The 19666-nt window shown below is 35.7% G+C and overlaps 1 protein-coding gene across 1 annotated transcript; it reads right to left on the bottom strand.

Moving 5' to 3' along the window:
- Window positions 1–2958: 2958 nt before the first annotated feature.
- On the bottom strand, window positions 2959–17936 carry LOC129894208 (protein transport protein SEC23 G). Its single transcript, XM_055969778.1, has 2 exons — window positions 16978–17936; window positions 2959–4854 (listed from the first exon to the last, which is right to left on the bottom strand). The coding sequence occupies exons 1-2, from the start codon at window positions 17656–17658 to the stop codon at window positions 3199–3201; spliced, it is 2337 nt and encodes a 778-aa protein (XP_055825753.1). The 5' UTR covers window positions 17659–17936; the 3' UTR covers window positions 2959–3198.
- Window positions 17937–19666: the final 1730 nt, after the last annotated feature.

Below are 19666 nucleotides of genomic sequence, written 5' to 3'. Positions count from 1 at the left end.
TGATGGCCAAATTGGCCCCAAATTCTTTTTACTTCTTTCAATTTGTTCCTTTTACTTTTTCATTCAAGTTAAATGATATTTTGATAAATTTTATATATATTTAAATTAAGATCACAAATTTTAAAAAATATTTTTATTTTTTAAAAAAAATATCAGATAAAAAAATTAAAACAAAAGTAATATCAAATTTTAACCACAATTTTGAATGATAAATATAATAGATATCAAATTATCATATCGAAATCAATACTTAGATGAAGTCAAATTAGAATACGTTTAAAATTAGTTACATGAATTGATTGATCATCCACGTTTGTCTCATACTTTACTCCTAATTGAGCTACTTATTTTGTCTTTTTTTTATTATTGTGTTGACTATTAATTTGATTGTTTCGTTATTTTTAAGTTGTTAATATTTCTTTTCATTTAAGAATTAATGTTTTAATATCCATAAAAATTGACGTTTATTCAATCATAAGAATTTACAAATATTTATGGGATATTATTATTTCTCCTCTCGGGTATCAAAACAATATAGTACAGACTATAGAATTAAGATTTTGAGTAATATTCCATTTTCTTCATGTATATTAAATGCAAAGAATATTTTCAAGTTATAAAATGAAAAATTTATGCTTCTTTAAAGTGATACTTCATATAATAAAGTAAAAATCTAACCACTTGAGATTAAGACTTGAGAGATGATGAGATCCAATCGTTTTGAATTTAAAAGAATCAAATGAAATAAGACAATGTATATGTTGTATTTTAACTTGTTTTCTTACCAAGTAATTAGTGAAGGAAATACATAATATGAAGAAAATAAATTAAAAGGATGATAAGAACCCACCTAAACTTAGATTTATAATTCACAAATCCTCTATAATTTAGATGTGTTTTGGTATCTTATGCCTTTTTGTACTAATATTAGGATGAGTAAGGAATTTATATGAACCAACCACTACACTATGATTCCTCCACTACAAATATATTCTTTTATTTTTATTCTTCTTATAGAACTCTTACATCAACCAATGTGTAAGCAGTATTAAAATACTAGTAATAAATAAAGAAATATGCAATTTTACTTTGGAAACTCTAATCGATTCAATTTGATTTAGTTCGATCGATTTTTAAAATTATTATGATACTTTTACGTACTGCTCAACGATGTGGCTAGTATTTATGTGGATGCATATCTTAAAGATCAAAGTTCAGTTTTTTCCATTGGAGTTTGGACTAAGAGCCTGTTTGGTTAAGTGTTTGTTTGGCTTAATTTATCTAAAACAGTTTAGAAGTTGTTTCAGATAAGTTAAGCCAAACAGGCCAAATTATCTTTTTGGGCTTATTTTAAGCATGAAATGACATTAAGTTAGTCAGTCAAATACTCAAAAAAATAGCTTGTAAACCATTTTAGATAAGCTAAGAGTCCATTTGAATTGCCTTATAAGTTGCTGAAAACAACTTATAAGCTGTTTTCAGCAACTTATAAGTCAATCCAAACGGGCTTTTAAATTATCTAAAACAACTTATAAGACAAAAAAATAAGTAGTCCAACTTATTTCTTTTAGGGAAAACTACACAAAATGGATCCTTTAAACAAACTATTCACCACTCCATTATACCCTTTCCTAAATAATTTTTTTATATACCCCTTTGGCCAAAATAATTATCCCTGTACCCCTTTTAATTATTTTTAAATTCTTGCGCTGACGTCATGCTAACGTCAGCGACCACCCTACATGATATCGACAGGGTATCATATACCGATGGAGTATCACAGTGGATTAAGCTCAGTCCTATATGATACCGAAATGGTATCAACATACCGACGGAATATCACAAAGAATATATTTACTAATTAGTTTAATAAATAAAATTGTGATTTTAATAATTTTCTTTTAATTGTTTTATTTTTATTTTTTTTAAAAGAACTCAATCCTGTATGATACCAATAAGGTATCAAAATATTGTTATGGTATGATTGAGGATTTTAAGTGTCTCATTAAGGATTTTCAATGTCATGATAATATACGAATATACTGTGGTAGTATCATTCATGTAATATCAAATAACTTAGAAAAACCTTTATGATACTATCACGGTATATATACTATGATGGTATCATTTAACATTTGTATGAAACGATCCTTAATGATACCATGCCAATATATGATGGTTTCATAGAAATGTAGCTGAAGAATTGAAGTAGACATCAATGATACCATGACAGATCTTGTTCATGAATTTCATGCTTTGGGGGTATGAATTGTAAACGGGTATTTGTTTGTAATTATTTTGCTTTTATGGAGCATGGACTTAGTTTTTCCTTTTTTTAGGCTTATAATCTGCTTTAGATAAATTAAATCAAACAGGCCCAATTATTTTCTTGGACTTATTTTAAGCACAAATGACTTTAAATTGGCTAGCCAAACACTTAAAAAAAGTTGAAAATCAACTTATAAACCATTCCAAATTGGCTCTAATAACCTTTGGTAATTTGTGCATTACCCCTTGGATTTGGATAGTTTTATTGTTGCGCATCCTCAATTAATTGAGCATAAAGATACTTTTTATAAAGTTTTTATTCGCAAGAAAAATGATTGACTTTCTAAGTGATCCTACTCGTCCATGCGTCAAAAGTGCATAAGCTGCTGGTGCCTGGGGTTCATTGCGATTGGTCGGCCTACCCTGACGGGGGAGGGGAGGGGGGAGTCCCAGGCTATGGAGGACCCTGGGACAAAATCAACTTTGTTATCTAATGACAAGGAATTGATAGAGGTGCATCTAGAAGCCCAATTTTTAGCTTTTTTGTTGTGACGTGTAGTGTGAGATTGGCACCAACTTCCACTCGTGGCAGAGTTGCTGAAAATTACAATAGAACGATATTTCACTATATATATTATGAGTCGTTACAATATGGAGTGCTTGTGGCAAGCGTAACTCGCAAGTATCATGTACTTTCGAAAAGAAAGTGGAACGGCAAAATGTTGTATTTGTACTTCTAGTACACTATTTTCGTGTAAGCCAAATGTTCCACAAACAAAAAGGAAAAAATAGAACTTCCCATATGCAAGGCAATAAGGAAATGTTCTTTTCACCCAAAAAAGAAAAATCTAATTACCAAAGAGACATTTATACCTTGTTTCTAATGTACAACACTTCTCTATAACTACTTTTTATACAACACTCAAAAATTTAACCCTGCACTGCTAAAGCTTGCAAGTGCTCAATAAAAACTTGTAGGCTTAGTTCTTCAGTAAATATAATATCTGAGCCTTGTGTGTAAGTTGAGTTGTGTGTAACAGATGGATTCAACTTGGCAAGAAGAAATCTAGCCTGACTACTATGCTGGTCACACTTCACAAGCTTTGGCACAGGGATCCTTTCGGATACTAGTTGCTCTGCATCGATCTCAGGAGCTTCTAACAGTTTGCAGAAACTGTCGTGGCTAGGATCCTTGTCGTAGCCAAGTTTACGCCATTGTGCAATCTTAGAGCCATAATGAATAACCACATAGAAGTAGGAGTCAAAGAGCAAGATAACGTCCGGAGAGACGGAGCAGATGTCTAAGAGAACGGGGATAGGGGGGCCGTCGAATGAATACTGGAAAAGGGTTGGCTGGACCATAATAAGTGCGCGAACTACCCCCTCACGGTTTAACAACAGACGGAAAAAAGCAGTCTCATCTGGGGTGCAGTTGAAGACATCAATAAACTGGGATCTCCTTAGATAATAAATGAACTGTGGGAAAAGGGATAAATTAGTCGCGAGACGGAATGATGAGGGGTCTTCCGGGATATAATCTCCAAACTTTGAAGCAAAACGTATCAAACGTTTATCAAGCCACCGGACAACATCTTGAGAAAAATTGCTCTCTGCTCTATGAATGGCAAGTCTAGCCATCACTGAAGCTGCTGCTTCCTGATCAAAACCAGCAGCAATTTCCGGAGAGTGGTTCCCGACCCACCTTCTTGCAGCAGTGATCACCCTCTTCCGAATTCCCATGCTTCCATATCTATAGTTTGTTATGAACTGTATGAAAAATGCAGAACTAGGTTGGGCTTTCTGTTCATCCCCTACTTCGAAAAAGAAGGCAATACACATTTTATCAGTAAGTGCCCCCAATTTCCACATATAGGTACCTCCCTCGCCAATTTCTTTGTCACTGACTGAACCATTCTTCTTCTGAAGAGAAACACATGAACCAAGAGCCCCACAAATTTTAACATGCTTTGTCGTTACTATCTCAATAGTTGCATCAAGACACATTCTCAAATTACCAACCTCATCATGGCTAAATATGTGACGCAAACACTTTCTGAACTGGTCCGAGTCAAATGACTCTGTTAACATCATGAACCCCCCTGAACTTTCAACTGGAGCTCTAAGCTCAGCTGCTCCAACTTGATCCAATGAACAAGCAAAGAGATCAAGAGCAATGGATGAATCAGACAATCTTCTAGATATCTGCTTATAAAATTCACTGGACTTCTTGTAGTATGGTGCATAACCATTACCAATGTCTCGCTGATTCCTAATGGTATTGCCAAAATCAGAGTTTACAATCATCCCTGGGCCGATTGTTGCTGGCCCTGAGGTGAAGATCATGATACGCGAACCTGCAGAGACCAAGCATCCTTCTAGTAGTCCAACAGCAACTGATACTGCTACTCCTGTAGCCCGTAAAGGTCTATGCCCTGGCATAACCTGCGGTGAAGAATGGATATCTTCAATTGCTGATGTAATGCTGAACTCCCCTTCTGATAGCGGTATCAGGAATCCCTGTTTTGGAGCCATATGTACCATTCCTGCTTGGTACTTCATACGATGAATACCCAGGAGTTGCTTGGTCTGTGATTAAAAAAGATTACCAAAATGAACAAATTAAAGCATAATGCATAATGAGTTTCTAGATGTTGTTGATGCATATTTTTGAGTTGGTGGGGGAAGGGGGGGATCGGGACCATAGAACAGGTTACGTGAGGTAGATTACTTTAAATTGAATGGTTAAACCTGCTTGAAGCGACTTTTTATTACTATTTCATTTTCTTTATGGTTCAGAATATTGATTAGTAAATTTGGTCATCCAGAAACTCTAAAACGCTCTGAAGCCCTTCAAACTATTCTCAATTTGGGCAACATACACTTCAACTAATAATTTTTTTTGGTTTGGCATCTAAGCCTTGAACTAACCCCCTTTTTTATCAAGTATAATTGTATTGATAATGGGAAAGTCATATACAAGAGGTACACCAAAAAGTAGAGAATTTACAGATATGATTCTTTATGAAACACGCCCAATCTTCTATACAGATAGAGACCACATGAGTGCACCAAAAGGACATTAGACGCAGGAGCTATTCATCATATGCACAAAATCAAGCTCTTCCCTTCAAAGGCTCTCCTATTTCTTTTTGTCACTTCTACCCACATAAGTTTTAATGGCGCAACATCCCATGGTCAGTGTCTTTTCATCTTCTAAGGACCCAACTAAAAAATGCATGCTTCACAACACCCAACATGGTCCATTGTATTGTGAACCATCCTAAAAGCTCCACCATAGACGTAATCTATGTCCTCTCCCAAGTGTTTTCACATAAATCAATAAGTAGCATATGTTATCCACCTCTTCCTCAAGGTTTTGAGTTCATAATCACCCCGAGCCGTCAACCAAGCGAGAAAAGTACATCTCTTAAACTAACCCCTTAGACATACATTTGTAGTCCAACCTTCGAACTGACAAAAGAGAAGCAACTGATCTGTTGTATTAGTTATTTAAGTCTAAGGGTTCAGTAGCAAAACTTTCTCCCCTTCTGTTTTCTTTTCCCTCATTTGGGCACCATCATTACTAAGCATCAGTCCAGCCCTTCAAATGCATTGCTCCCTTGCTAAGATGGAAAATAGTTCTAATATTTTTCTTTCTTTTTTACCATGCTTCTATTCTTCCCTCTTTTCTGCTTTCTCTTTACTTTATTTCTTCAACTCCTTCTACTGCCTCTACTCTCGTTAGGAATTGCTTCTCTGGCCCGTTTCTTTGTGCAAATACTTTATCAGAGTTGAGCTATGGAACAAAATAGAATGTTGCAGCCATTAGTTCAATGAAGGAGGAGGAACCCCTCCCCCCCCCCCCCAACACACACACAAAGAACATAATAGAAAGGAGAAAAATGGAAAATTGCCGGGAAACAACTTCAATGGTCACAACAGGACAACTTCAAGGAGATATAACGATGTGCTAAAGGTATCTGCTTTTGGTATGGAAACGAAGGTGGAACCTCGTTTTTGGATTTTGCAAAAGTTTTTTAGTTGGTGGTAGCTAACTCGAGTTTCTCGAAGGAGGAACACTTGGTGACCTTCTGTAGTTCGTTGGCTAAGACCTAGAAGATTACTTACTACTTTGAAAGGGTTATTCAGAGTGAGATTCTTACAACCCAACATAAGCTCTTGGCGATGGATTTGAAGATTATGAGGAAGAGGAAGAGGAGGGTTGTGTGTAACCAGTCAAGGATCAAATGAAGTGGCTTGACTACAGTCGAAGCCGAAGCCTAGGATATGGGGAGAAGCTGATGGTGATGAGGGGCTTGGGAGAGTAAAGGGGATGTGAACAGTATGAGGGACAGACAGTTAGTTGCATCAGTGAAGCAACAAGAGAGATGTTGGGGTCTCGAGCGGCAACTTTGGTGGGCATCGAGGGGATTGGTGGTGGAATGGAGAAGTCCAAGGAAAAATGGAAGCGGAAAAGGTTGCTTATGAGAAGTGGGTCGAAGCAGGGACGAGGAGGATAAGCGGGAGAATGGGAACAATATAAGTCCTTGAGAATTGCAGGGATTTAGACACATTGCCCCGCGAAACCCATAGCGAGAAGAAGGGGCTTGAGCCGCGAAGGCCAAGACGAGGTCCCTCCCTCGCTCTGAGATTCACTCTGCAAGGTCCAGGTCCCCTGCTCTGAGCGTTGCTCCGTGAGGCCACCCCATTTTCGACACTTAGGCGAATTTTCAATTTTTGCACAGTAATTTCATAAAACATACATAACGTTTCGTACGGGGCTCAAATTGACAAATGGTTAGAAGCGTTGGAACACAAAATCAATTTTCCCTCATTTGAAATAGGTATCTAACCTTGGACACACAATTATTTATAGTTTGGATCGAATCACACACATTTAGCTAGTTCGAGATGGCTCGAACTTACTAAGTGTTACATATAACATGCTCATTCAAAATTCCTCATCCTATTATATGTATTTCTTAATCATATGGTACTAACTAGCTAGACTAATTCGAATTTGCATCACGTAAGGTATGTTAAAGGAGAAGCGGTTTAACCGCTCCTTATAAAAAAATCTTAATTTGAAGGGTTCGAATCTGATACCTTTGATTAAAAGAGAAGGGATCTCATTTGTTGATGGTCAAACCACATCTTTTGACAGTTATTAAAAATAATTAGCATCTGGAAAAAGAAGAGTAAGTAAATAATAAACATTATTTGAAAATGTGTATGTTATATATTGTTTTGTTTCTTATTTATTTTTTGAAAAAATAAGATTAAGGAAACTTTTAATAATAAACTCAAATGATGAAGATTAAGGTAATCTATGCTAGTTAGTTCCAAACTTTTCCTAATTACTTTGTTGATGCACTCTAATGTTATGATAGTACACTCTCCCCTGCTCTTATCTCTGAAAATACAACGGCCTCCTCTTTATTTAGAATTTTTTTTGGAAAAGATCACTCGTGAGATTGTTAATTGTAAATGACATTTATACCCTTGAATTAATCAAAATAAATTTTCGAAATACACGTAAGTAACCTCCCATCCTTTCAAAGAAGGATAGTGTAATTGACACTCATTTATATTGGATCGCATAATATAATAATAATTAATTTTTTGTTGACTAAAATCATATAAAACAATTATTATGCTGATTTGGACTACTCGCTCACCAATTTCATTCCAAAGATTATTATTTTTTGAATTATTTTCTTTATTAGTAACTGTTGTCTTTGCCACTTTTTCTTTATAATAAATTGAAAGCATATATAAATAGAGGGTAAATTCATAAAATATGAAACAAAATAGAAAATAATTCAAGATTAAAGTTCCTTGTTTTATATATTGGAACATATTAGAAGGATAAATAAAGGAATAATTATACTATATTTCATTAGGTAACAAAAAATACGCAATTTAAGTAAGGGTAAACTTAGAAAATGCCAATTTTGCAAGACTTTAATAGAGTGCTCATCTGACAGTCCTATATTAAACTCAAAAAATCTAGCCAATTAGTTAGTTTAATAAAGTTGAGGGTGGAAAATAATTTTGTTTAATCAATTCGGTAAATCACAACACTTAAAAACTAACGCGGCTATAAATATACAGGTTTGTTCTCGTCTATACTCACTCTGATTTGAGATTCAAACACTCGGTCAATAAAAAATTTATATATCATATATCTTATTGTATAAGTCATGACATGAAAGAGCTCTCACATGCAAGAAAAAAGTGAAAGGAAGTCCACAGAAGATGAGCGTTGTGAGGAGATCAAGTCCTCCAACAAACAGAAAGCTCTTTGCAAGCAAGAAACAGATCTTTCTGTTTTGTGTGGAATCAATATCGTTATTATTATTTTTTCAATTGCAGGTGAACCATTCATATTTGGTATACCAAATGCTGGATCATTCGTCTCGATCGATTTTTGCAGACGAAATCATCAACTGAGAGTTCCTCAAGTTGTCGGATGACAATTGAAAAAGTTTGTCACCACAAAAAACATGAGAAGATGGACAAAACAAAAAAGAAGATAATCGATGACAAGGGAAAATGAAAGGAATAGAAGATGATTTTGAGCGCCCTACATCAAAAAATTTCAAGGGGAGTGATTTAGAAAGTGAGAAGCAACTGACAAAAGAGATCAAAAAATTTGAAAGAGATTTGGATGAGAAGATTAACGAGTTACAGTCAAAGATTAGAGCAAAAGATACTGAAATAGGAATTAAAATGATTTCTTCAACCACGCCGTCTAATTGGTTGGGTCTTTAAGTGAAAATTATGATATAACAAATTTAAACAATATTTTATTGTGATCTATGTATTAATATAATGATATGTTATAATATGAGATATGAGTTTGATGTTGTTTATTATTTACATATGATGTTCTTACCAAACATATACTTCTTATTTTCACAAACTTTCACATTTCACACATACATCTGCTACAAAAAAATATATAATTAATATTGTTATTACATATTATAAAAGTTTGGATAGTGATACTAGTATTTCACAAGAATATAACAAAACTATATTCTTTTGTGCGAATTTATTTTGTGTCAACCTTTTCTATATAATTTTTTTGAGAATGAAAATTTTATATAAGTAATATTATATAATTCAATATTATACAAGTAATTTTTGCTTATTGAAAGTTCAAACCCCTCGTCTTTAGCGATTTAACCTAACTTTGTTTTTTACTCCTCCGTAAGAACTCCATCCTTTTTGCACATTTGATGACTAAAACTCACAATCTTACAATAGAATTGAGGGGTGCTTACCATTCGAGCAACTTCCTCCGGCTGTTTCAACCTAACTCACTAATGTTAATGGCAAAATTTTAATAATTGTAAGTTGAGATATTACTCCCTCCATTTTAACTTATGTGTTATCGTTAATTTGACATGTATTATTCTTCATTTCCCTATACTGCTCCACCGGTTTTCTCATAAGGTGAAGGACTTCAATAGTGGGTTGTCCTGGCATGAAACCAAACTGGTTCTCCGAAATAGACACATCCCTCCTGACCCTCATCTCTACCCTTTTCCCCCAAACTTTCATCGTGTGGCGCAACAACTTGATTCCCCTATAGTTGTTTCAACTCTGAATACCATTGTACTGATTGACGAAACTTGTTGCAGGGTTAATGCTAGGCTGGAAGTTTGAAGACAAATCTTAGAGTAAAAAGGGGTCAGGTTAAGCAAGACCAAGGCTGAATATTGAGAGTGCAAATTCAGTGATGTAACACTGAAGTTGGCATGGAAGTGAGATTGATAGACGGGCAATCCCAAAGAAAGAAAGTTTTAAATATCTTGGATCGCTAATTCAAGGAAATGGGGAGTCAATGAGGATGCCACACATCATATAGGTGCGGGGTGGCTGAAACGGAGGCTCGCCTTCGGAGTCCTATATGACAAGAATGCTCCACTAAAACTTGAAGGTACTTTCTACAAAGCTGACTATGTTGTATGGGGCAAGTGCTGGCCAGTTAAGAATTTTTTTGAAACCGGTAACGAATATATATATATATATATATATATATATAAAAGTTGCACCATAACATTGCAAAAAGACTTTACAAAAATCCCAACCAAGCTTAGGCTACTGCTTCACAAGGATCCTATTCAGCCTCCTCAGCATAGTTTTCTTTACACCAAAAATAAAACAAAAATATACAATTCATCTTGATTTTCTCCACAAAATTGTATTAGTCTTCAAAAGCTCTATAGTTCCTCTCCTTCCAAATGGTCCACCATATGCAGGCAGGGTCAAGTTTCCACCAATTTTTCTGACCAACTACCCCATCATTCTGGTTCCAACATTTCAGTAAATCAACACTTGTTGTTGGCATTGACCATCTGATTCCTATCATGTTAAGAATAGTTGCCATAATTGTCCAGTAACAGGACAGTGAATGAATAGGTGACTATAATTTTCCTCAGCAGCTCCACACAAAGCATCTAGAACACAGTTGGAATCCCCTTCTTTGAAAGTTTATCCTGTGTAAGGCAAGCATTTCTTGCTACTATCCACCTTAAAAGGAGCCTTCATCTTCCAAATGGATCTCCATGGTTACTAATTAGTTGACTGCATGTGCCTAATAAGAATGTTATGAGCTGAGTTTACAGAATAAGTTCCTTTACTAGTGGGCTTCCATATAAGTGAATCTTCAGTATCTTTGAACCCTTGGAATGATTCCAAGGTCTTGAAAAATTCAACAACTCTTTCCAGCTCCCAATCATGCAATAGCCTTCTAAAAAGTAATATTCCATCGCTGTACTCCTTTTGTTGATTCCAAGCTAATGTCTGGCATAGTGGCAATGCTAAAGAATTCAGGGAAGAGTTCCTTTAGAGGTCCATGTCCAAGCCAATTATCACACCAAAAAAGAATTTTCCTTCCATTACCCACTCTTAAACTAATACTTCCATCCATCAAAGACCAGAGGGATTTGATAGCTTTCCAGACTCCTAAACCACGAGGGCTCACAACCACCTTTGACACCACCGGTCATCTTAACCATACTTGTCATGAATGACATTTCTCCATAAAGCATATGTTTCAAGATTATACCTCTATAACCACTTCATTAGTAAACTTTGGATGTGAGTATTTAGGTTCCTGATGCCAAGGCCTCCATCTTTTTTTAGATTTGATAAGAACATCCCAATTAACCAGGTGGAATGCTCTTTTTTCGTTGCCTTGCCATATGAAATTCCTCCTGATCTTGTCAATTCTTTTCCTTACCTAGCTAGGTAAAGGAAACAGAGACATGACATATGTAGGAAGGGCATCCAAAACACTATTGACTAGTATGACCCTACCACCTAGAGATAAGTATTGTCCCTTCCATATTGCAAGCCTCTTTTCACACCTCTCTATGACAACACTCCAGATCTGCAAGTCTTTACTTTTAGCAACCAAAGTTAGCCCCAAATAGGGAGTAGGAACGGGAACCCACCACACATCCCAGAACACTGCAAGTTCTTGAATATTGTCCACTTTATTAACCGGCAATAAACTGCTCTTTGTCCATTGACATTTAGTCCAGAAACTGCCTCAAAAATCACCAGAATAGCTCTCAGATGTTTGACCTGATCAATATCAGCAATGCAGAATACCAATGAATCATCTGCGTAAAGTAAATGTGTGATCTCTATACCACTGTTCTCCCAGTCTGTAACCTTGAAACCCTTCAGGGCTCCTATGTCTTTTGTAATTTCAAACATCTGGTTCAGTCCTTCCATAGCTATAAGAAAGAGGAAAGTAGAGAGAGGATCACCTTGTCTCAATCCTCTCACGGAAGAGAAGAATCCTTAAGGAGATCTATTTACAAGAATAGAAAATTTGACAGTCTTAATACAGAAGGCAATCCATCTAATCCACTTCATACCAAAACCCACATCTTTTAGAACTTTTAGGAGGAAATTACAGTTAACATGATCGTAAGCCTTCTCAATGTCAAGTTTGCAGAGAATACCAGGAGTATGGTATTTGATTCTAGAGTCCACACACTCATTGGCTACCAATGCCACATCCATGATTTGTCTACCTCTAATAAAAGCCTTTGATGTCTATCCACCAGTTTATCAATCACTCTCTTGAGCCTTTCAGTGAGAAGCTTAGAGATAATTTTATACACACTCCCAATCAGACTTACAGGTCTGAATCTCTAAGACTTTTGGCACCATTTTTCTTGGGAATCAGGGAAAAATTAGTTGCATTGAAACTCTTTTCAAAATACTCACTCCTATGAAAGTTTCTGATAGTGTCCATCACATCCTTTTTCACAAGATAAGAGTGGCGGAAATGAGGATGTTGAGGTGGTTATGTGGGCATACTAGGAGAGATAAGATTAGGAACGAATATATCCGGGACAAAGTGGGAGTGCCTCCGTGGTGGACAAGATGCGGAAAGGGAGACTGAGATGGTTCGGACATATGAAGGGGAGGTATGCAAAGGCCCAAGTGAGGAGATGCGAGAGGTGGCAATGGTGGGTTTAACTTTTAAGAAGAGGTAGAGCCAAGCCAAAGAAGTATGGGGAGAGGTGATTAGACATAACTGACTCATCTTCAGCTTATCGAGGAATTGACCTTAGATAAAAAGTTGTGGAGATCGCAGATTAGGGTAGAGGATTAGTGAGTGGTGGAGTGGTCTCGCTTTTCTACGGGGTAGGCTTAGTGGTAATTTTGTAATTCCTTGTCCTTTGTTCTTTGTTACTACCTCTTGTTTCTTGTGTTTCGATTATTGCACTATTTCGCTATTGATATTGTTCATTTTCATTGAATGTTACATAATTCTCTCTATTATTTATTATGTCTTCTTTACTTCTGTATGTTCTGTTAGAATAGGAATACGAACAAAAATAATATATACAATCCTATTTAAAATAAAAATAGTAATAGGAATAGTATATAGAATCCTACTTGGAAAAAAATTGTAATGTAGTGTCCTAGTTGGAAAAGATGTCTAATGTAGTGTCCATAAATAGGGTCTCAATGTAATAACATAGATACACAAGTCAATAATATTCTTCTCCAATATTCCTCACATGGTATCAGAGCCTCTATGATCTTGATAGAGAATCAAAGAGTTTCCACAGCCGGCGGGTGACTATTATCCATATATTCTGCTCGTCTGGCCGATGATTATGTTAGCAAAAGTTGGGTCATCGTGTATTTTTTTGGTGACTACTTTCTCATATCTAATTTGTATTGCACTGTGCCATCTTTCCAGTGACTACTTTTTCATATTCTATTTGTGTAGCACTGTGCAATCCTTTCGGTGACTACTTTCTCATATCTGATTTGCGTAGCACCGTGTCATCTTTTCGGTGACTACTTTCTCATATCTAATTTCCGTAGCACCGTGCATCTTTTCGGTGACTACTTTCTCATATTTGATTTATGTAGCACCGTACATCTCTCCGAACTACTTTTCATATTTAATTTGCGTAGTACATTGAATTTTTCCGAACTACTTTCTCATATCTGAGTTGCATAGCACTGTATGTCTTTCCGGTGACTCCTCATATTTGATTTCCTTAGTTTCATGCGTCTTTTCAGTGACTCCTCAAATTTGATCTGCCTAGAGTCGTGCCGTCATTCCAACCCTACCCATATAATTTGTTTTTCAGTAGGGTCGTGCCTTCGATCCGACTCTACCCATACAATTCTCTTTCTCAGTAGGATCGTGCCATCATTCCGATCTTACCCACATAATTTTCTTTCTTAGTAGGGTCGTTCCATCACTCGACCATACCCATATAATTATCTTTCTCACTAGGGTAGTGCCATCATTCCGACACTATCCATATTATTTTTTTCCTTAGATTGTGACCACTTTCAACCATCGAATCTAATAATCCAACGCATGAGCATGTTCTAGTCAGTTTTACGGTGACTTTCTTGCTTAAGATCTACTCATCTCTTGATTTCAAGACAATCCATGTATTTTATACCAAATTTCAAGCACTTTCCAGCGACCATTGCATTGTTTCCATAGATCCAAGTTTTCCTTCTGTGTTTTCTTTCTGTTTCATATTTACTTTTGCCAAAAAAAAGAAGAGAAAAGGGTATACTTAGATAGGTTGGATTACAGTGATATTTTCTCTTGAGTGACTAAAATAGCATAAGTCCGCCTTTTTCTATCTATGGGTTTCGTTCTCCATTGGCCTTTGAATCAGTTGGACATTAAGAATGTTTTTCTCCACGATGATCTCGAGGAAGAAGTCTATATGGTGAAACCCTTGATTTTGTTGCTCAGGAAGAGTCTGATAGCCTTGTATGTCAATTGTGTAAGTCACTCTATAATCCGAAACAGTCTTCTCAAGATTGGTTTGGAAAGTTCAACATTGTAATTCAGAAATTTATCATTCTGTGTTTTATCGACATTATGCATCAAATCTAGTATTTCACGAGAAGACCAAGCACATTCAGATTTATTGGCATTATACATCAAATTCAGTATTTCATGAGAAAACTAAGCACATTGAGATTGACTGGTAATTTTTTGTGAAGTCGAGTGATCAACTTGCAGATATCTCACCAAGTCCATCATCGATCCTCGTATTAATTACATTTGTAACAAACTAGGTACATATGACTTGTATGCACCAGCTTGGGAGGGAATGTTAGAATAGGTATAGGAACAAGAATAATATATACAATCCTACTTAGATTAGGAATAGTATATAGAATCCTAGTTGGAAAAAAAATGTAATGTAGTGTCCTAGTTGGAAAAAGAGTCTAATGTAGTGTCTACAAATAGGGTCTCAATGTAATAATATAGATGCACTGATGCACAATTCAATAATATTCTTCTCCAATATTTCTCACATGTTCTTTTTCTCAATTGTCTAATATGCAATACTTGAACCGAGGATCTTTTGCAAACAACTTCTCTACCTCTTTAAGGTATAGAGACAAGGGTAAAGTCTACGTACACCGTACCCTACCCTTCTCAAACCTCCGCCTGTGGGATTTCATTATGTTTGTTGGTTAGTTGGTTAGTTTGCGGGGAAACAAGATTTCACTAGCCTGCGAAGGTGGGTATGTTGTGTTGGTTGTCAAAAAAAGAGGACGGGAAGAGATATGGAGAAAATAACAAGATGGACGGGGGAAGAGAAAGAGTTGTAGGATGATGAAGGTGCATATACTCATTGAAGTAAGATGGAAGAAACAAGTAAACAGTGGGGAAAAGTGGAAATTCACGAGAAAGAAACACAATTAGAACTCGGGTTAGGTAAAGAGCTGAAGGAGAGAGTAAGCAGTCTAGTGAAAAAATGAAAAGAAAACTAATGAAGTGGTTGACTACTCCTAAACGGTGAGCATTGACAAGAAGAGAATAGGAGAAGTTGGCATTTCCAACAATTCTCTGAGTTGAAATTGATCTTAGTTAAAAACTCACGGAAGGGATCAGTTGCTACCTTTTAAATGTTTAGGTGGCTAGATGTCATGGAAGATGTTTTATAGGGTAAGTTGCCAAATTTGAAATAGTTATAGAGGCTCTGCAGCACTTGAATGTCCTAATTTTTTTAAAATAATGTTAAGCACGTGTTCATTAGTTAGCATAGAGTTTCAGACTAGAATAAAGGCATAGATAGGACTCGTTCAATGAGATCCCTAATATAAATCACACCAATGAAAAGTTGTAGAAGGAGAAGCCATGACAGCAAAGACCAATCCATTTCAATCTACACTACAGATTCAGCATCACCTCGTCTGCCCTCAAGACAGTAAAACACTTCCTCTTAAGCTAACCTCTTGTGTGTCTCATCATAACACACATTCGCTTCCTTTCAAATTGAATACAACTGTTTGGCTAGAACTTTTACGATGTGCTGAACAAGTGCGCTATACAAAGTGGAGCAAACAGGCCAGCTGACTGATTTACTTCTTTAAACATTAACTATAAAGTTTTCTCTGATAAAAAAGTGATCCTATATTCATATGCAGAACTGAGAACTTCGAACAATGTCCCTCCAACTTCCTTCAACACTTCTTCGGTGATCAGAAGAAATAGACTAAAAATTAAACGTGGAACTTTCTTATTCTCCTTAAAAGTATAGTGCTCGCCCCCCACCCTACTCTAAAGTTCCTCCTTTTTATCCCCTTTTACTAATTCCCAAACAACAAAGGCTAATTCATCTCACATTTCTTACTGAAAGAAATGAACCAAGATTCAATCATAGATCCACAGCTCAAAAACAAGTAAAGCAAGCATTAATGCACTGACACCTTAACTTCTCTAGTTGTTTCCAGTGGCGGAACCAGAAATTTTATGAAGGAGGTTCAAAAAAAATTAAACACGCTAATCAGAAAAAAAAATATGCTTATTAGGATTCGAACCCTTGAACCTCATTTGCTACTGAGCTAGTCCTTTGGCTTATGCTCAGGGGAAATATATACACATAAATTAAAAAAATTATCTTATATATACAGTGTGATTTTTTAACGGAGGGGTTAGGATGAAACCCCTCACTTGCACGTGGGTCCGCCCCTGGTTGTTTCCCTGATGCATCAAACGTTTGGAAAGCTAGCACTGTTTAAATTGCATTATTCTTGATATAAATAGGCAATATGTTATACTTCAATAGTAATATATGTTACAAAAAAAAAACAGCTCTTTGTTAATTGGATGTATTAGTAAACTGAACTAGACAAGCACATTGACAAAGGCTTAGATAATATATCACATTTTACCTGCTCAGAAGAAAGCTCACGCTCACCATGGAACATCACAACTCTACAGCACTCTCCAAAACCAAGATCATAAACTCTAACCGTTGAATCAAATACCACCAACCCCACTAATGCAGTTTCAGGCAATTGAGCAATCACATGAAGAAGCTCATCTTTCACCACCCCAAGCTCCTCATCCGATGTACAAGAATCCACAACAAACACAAACGCCGGACCAAACCCATATCCCGCCCAATCCAAGCTAGAGGAAGTACTCGAAAATGAAGGCATTTTCGATAACAATGACATATTTCCAAAATTAGAGCTCGAATTCGGATTTTGAGCTAAACCCTTTTTGCCCAAATGATACTCAACGGTACTGTACGTCGGGAAAAGCTCAGCAGGTATATTGTTTTCATTGATTCCAAGATAGGTTTTCGGAAACGGGTTTTTCCGGTAACAAAAAGGGCAAATCCATATTCTCGATTGGTAATCAACACGAGCATACGGGTTCAAAACGGCGCCGCATTGAGAGCATATAAGAGGATCATAAGGAAGAACAGGGAGCTCGTTGAAATGCATCAATGGTGTACACATAATAGATAGTGGGATTATCAGAGCTGAAGCTTCGGATTTTGATACTGGCCATGAATTCCATGACCAGCGGAGACCTTCAATTGCCTCCAGTTCCACGAAATCCATGGAAAATTTAGTATTGGGTATAAGGATTAGTGAAATCTGAAGGCAAAAAATTGGATTAATTTACATAATCATGAAAAAAAGTAAAGGGTTTTGAGTTTTTTTGGGGGAATATTGGATTTGATTTTTGCGTAGGGACCAAGTTTCAGAGAGATTCCGGCGGTCAGACGGCCAACGGAGAAAGAAAGCGGTGGGCCGCCGATTGGAGGAATGAAAATTTATGTGGGAAGATTCGATTCTTTGATAGTGAAATTGTGTGATCACGTGATAAAGTCATGTGACAAATGTTTGAGTGTAGATCTTAGGTGGCTCCTTTTTTGTGGTGGGGTTTGGGAGTGGGTTTCGTCCGATAGCCAACATCATATTCATATTGAAATTAGGGTTATGTATCGGTCAGTTTCATTAAATTTTAAAATTTATCGATTATTAATTTATAGACATGCTTAATTGTTATAAAATTATTAAAATATTGACTTATCAATTATTGATTTATCAAAAATTTTTATATGCAATACTCGAATCTAAAATATCTGGCTAAAGGTGAATGTATCGTATTCATGTACCACAACTCTTGAGGCTTTTGTTTGTGAACTTCAGTTACCAGGAGAATATTTACCATGTTCTAGTTTTTGATACACTTTTTTTTTTTTTTGGGGGGGGGGGGGGGAGGGGGTTATACCAAATAGATTCAATCGTGAAATTATTTATCTAAATTAGATTCAACCTAAACTATTTACCTTTAATAGACTAATTACCTAAACTATTTACTCTCTTCCCTTACTTTCTCCCTTTTAATTTCGTTCATGACGTCAGCATCACTATTATGAAATAATCATTTGTGATACTCCATCGGTATATTGATACTCACAAATTATTCTTAATTGACGATAGAGTATCACAGAGAATTAATTCATAACAGTGATACTGATGTTATGTTGATGTCAGGTGAGAATAAGAAAGGATAAAGTGGAGTAAGAGGATAAATAATTTGGGTCATGGGTCCATTAAGGATAAATAGTTTGGATTGACTCCAATTTGAGTAAATAGTTTCATAATTGGATCTATTTTGTATAGTTTTTCCCTTATTTAATTTTAGAGTTGTGAATATAGGTTGGTCCAACCCATCCGGGCTATAGCTTATACAAGTTTTGCAAGTGTATGTGTCAGGTCGGACTGACACATTATTTTGATGGGCCAAAACATAATCAACCCAACCCACAACTACGTGGGATGTGGGCCGTGTTGGGTCAGCCCATTTTTTAAAAAATAATATATTTTTTATTATTATTTAAATTTAAATATTAACATAAATATCGATAAGACAATATTACATGGTGTTTATTACTTGTTAATCAAGTCTCAAATTCATAAATAAAACAATCTTAGTAATATTTATGAAGTTTGACTTCAAGTAAAGCTTTTGTTGTATGACTTCAATCTGAAATTGTTGTCATTTTATGTAACTATTTTGGATATAACCGTACAAAAAATATTTTAAATATTTGAGCTTGTGAACTTTATAACTTTTATATGCATGGTTTAAGACTTTAATTCTGGACTCTTCTTGTTAGTTTTAGTATTCTATTTTATTTATTTTTTTATTTAGCCCACAGGTTAATCAAGCTCAAGCTCTGTAGGCCAGTGGGCTTATTCGAGTCGGGCTAAAAAGCTATTTTTAAATGGGTTCTAAAAATATTGGAAAATTACTTTTTTACATATATTCTAATACCATATTTACTTGTATTCCCTATTATATCAAAAAATATCCAAAATCCCTCTTTTTCCTTTAACTCTCTATGCCTCACTGATACATCACTCTTCCTCCCTAAATTCGCTCCTCTTCATCAGTTTTTGAGATTTTGAATTTTGGAGTACATCTGTTACTCAATTTCAAGGTTCTAACTAAGGTATATTTAAGTTTTTCCTTATCTGGAATCTCACTTCATCCTCATTCAATCTGATTTTTCCTAAAATTTGTATCGTTTGATTTCTTCTGTAAATCTTTGAAAAA

The sequence above is a fragment of the Solanum dulcamara genome, chromosome 7 (genome assembly GCF_947179165.1).
Source record: "Solanum dulcamara chromosome 7, daSolDulc1.2, whole genome shotgun sequence".
NCBI lineage: Eukaryota > Viridiplantae > Streptophyta > Magnoliopsida > Solanales > Solanaceae > Solanum > Solanum dulcamara.
This window is presented reverse-complemented; position numbering and strand designations above follow the sequence as displayed.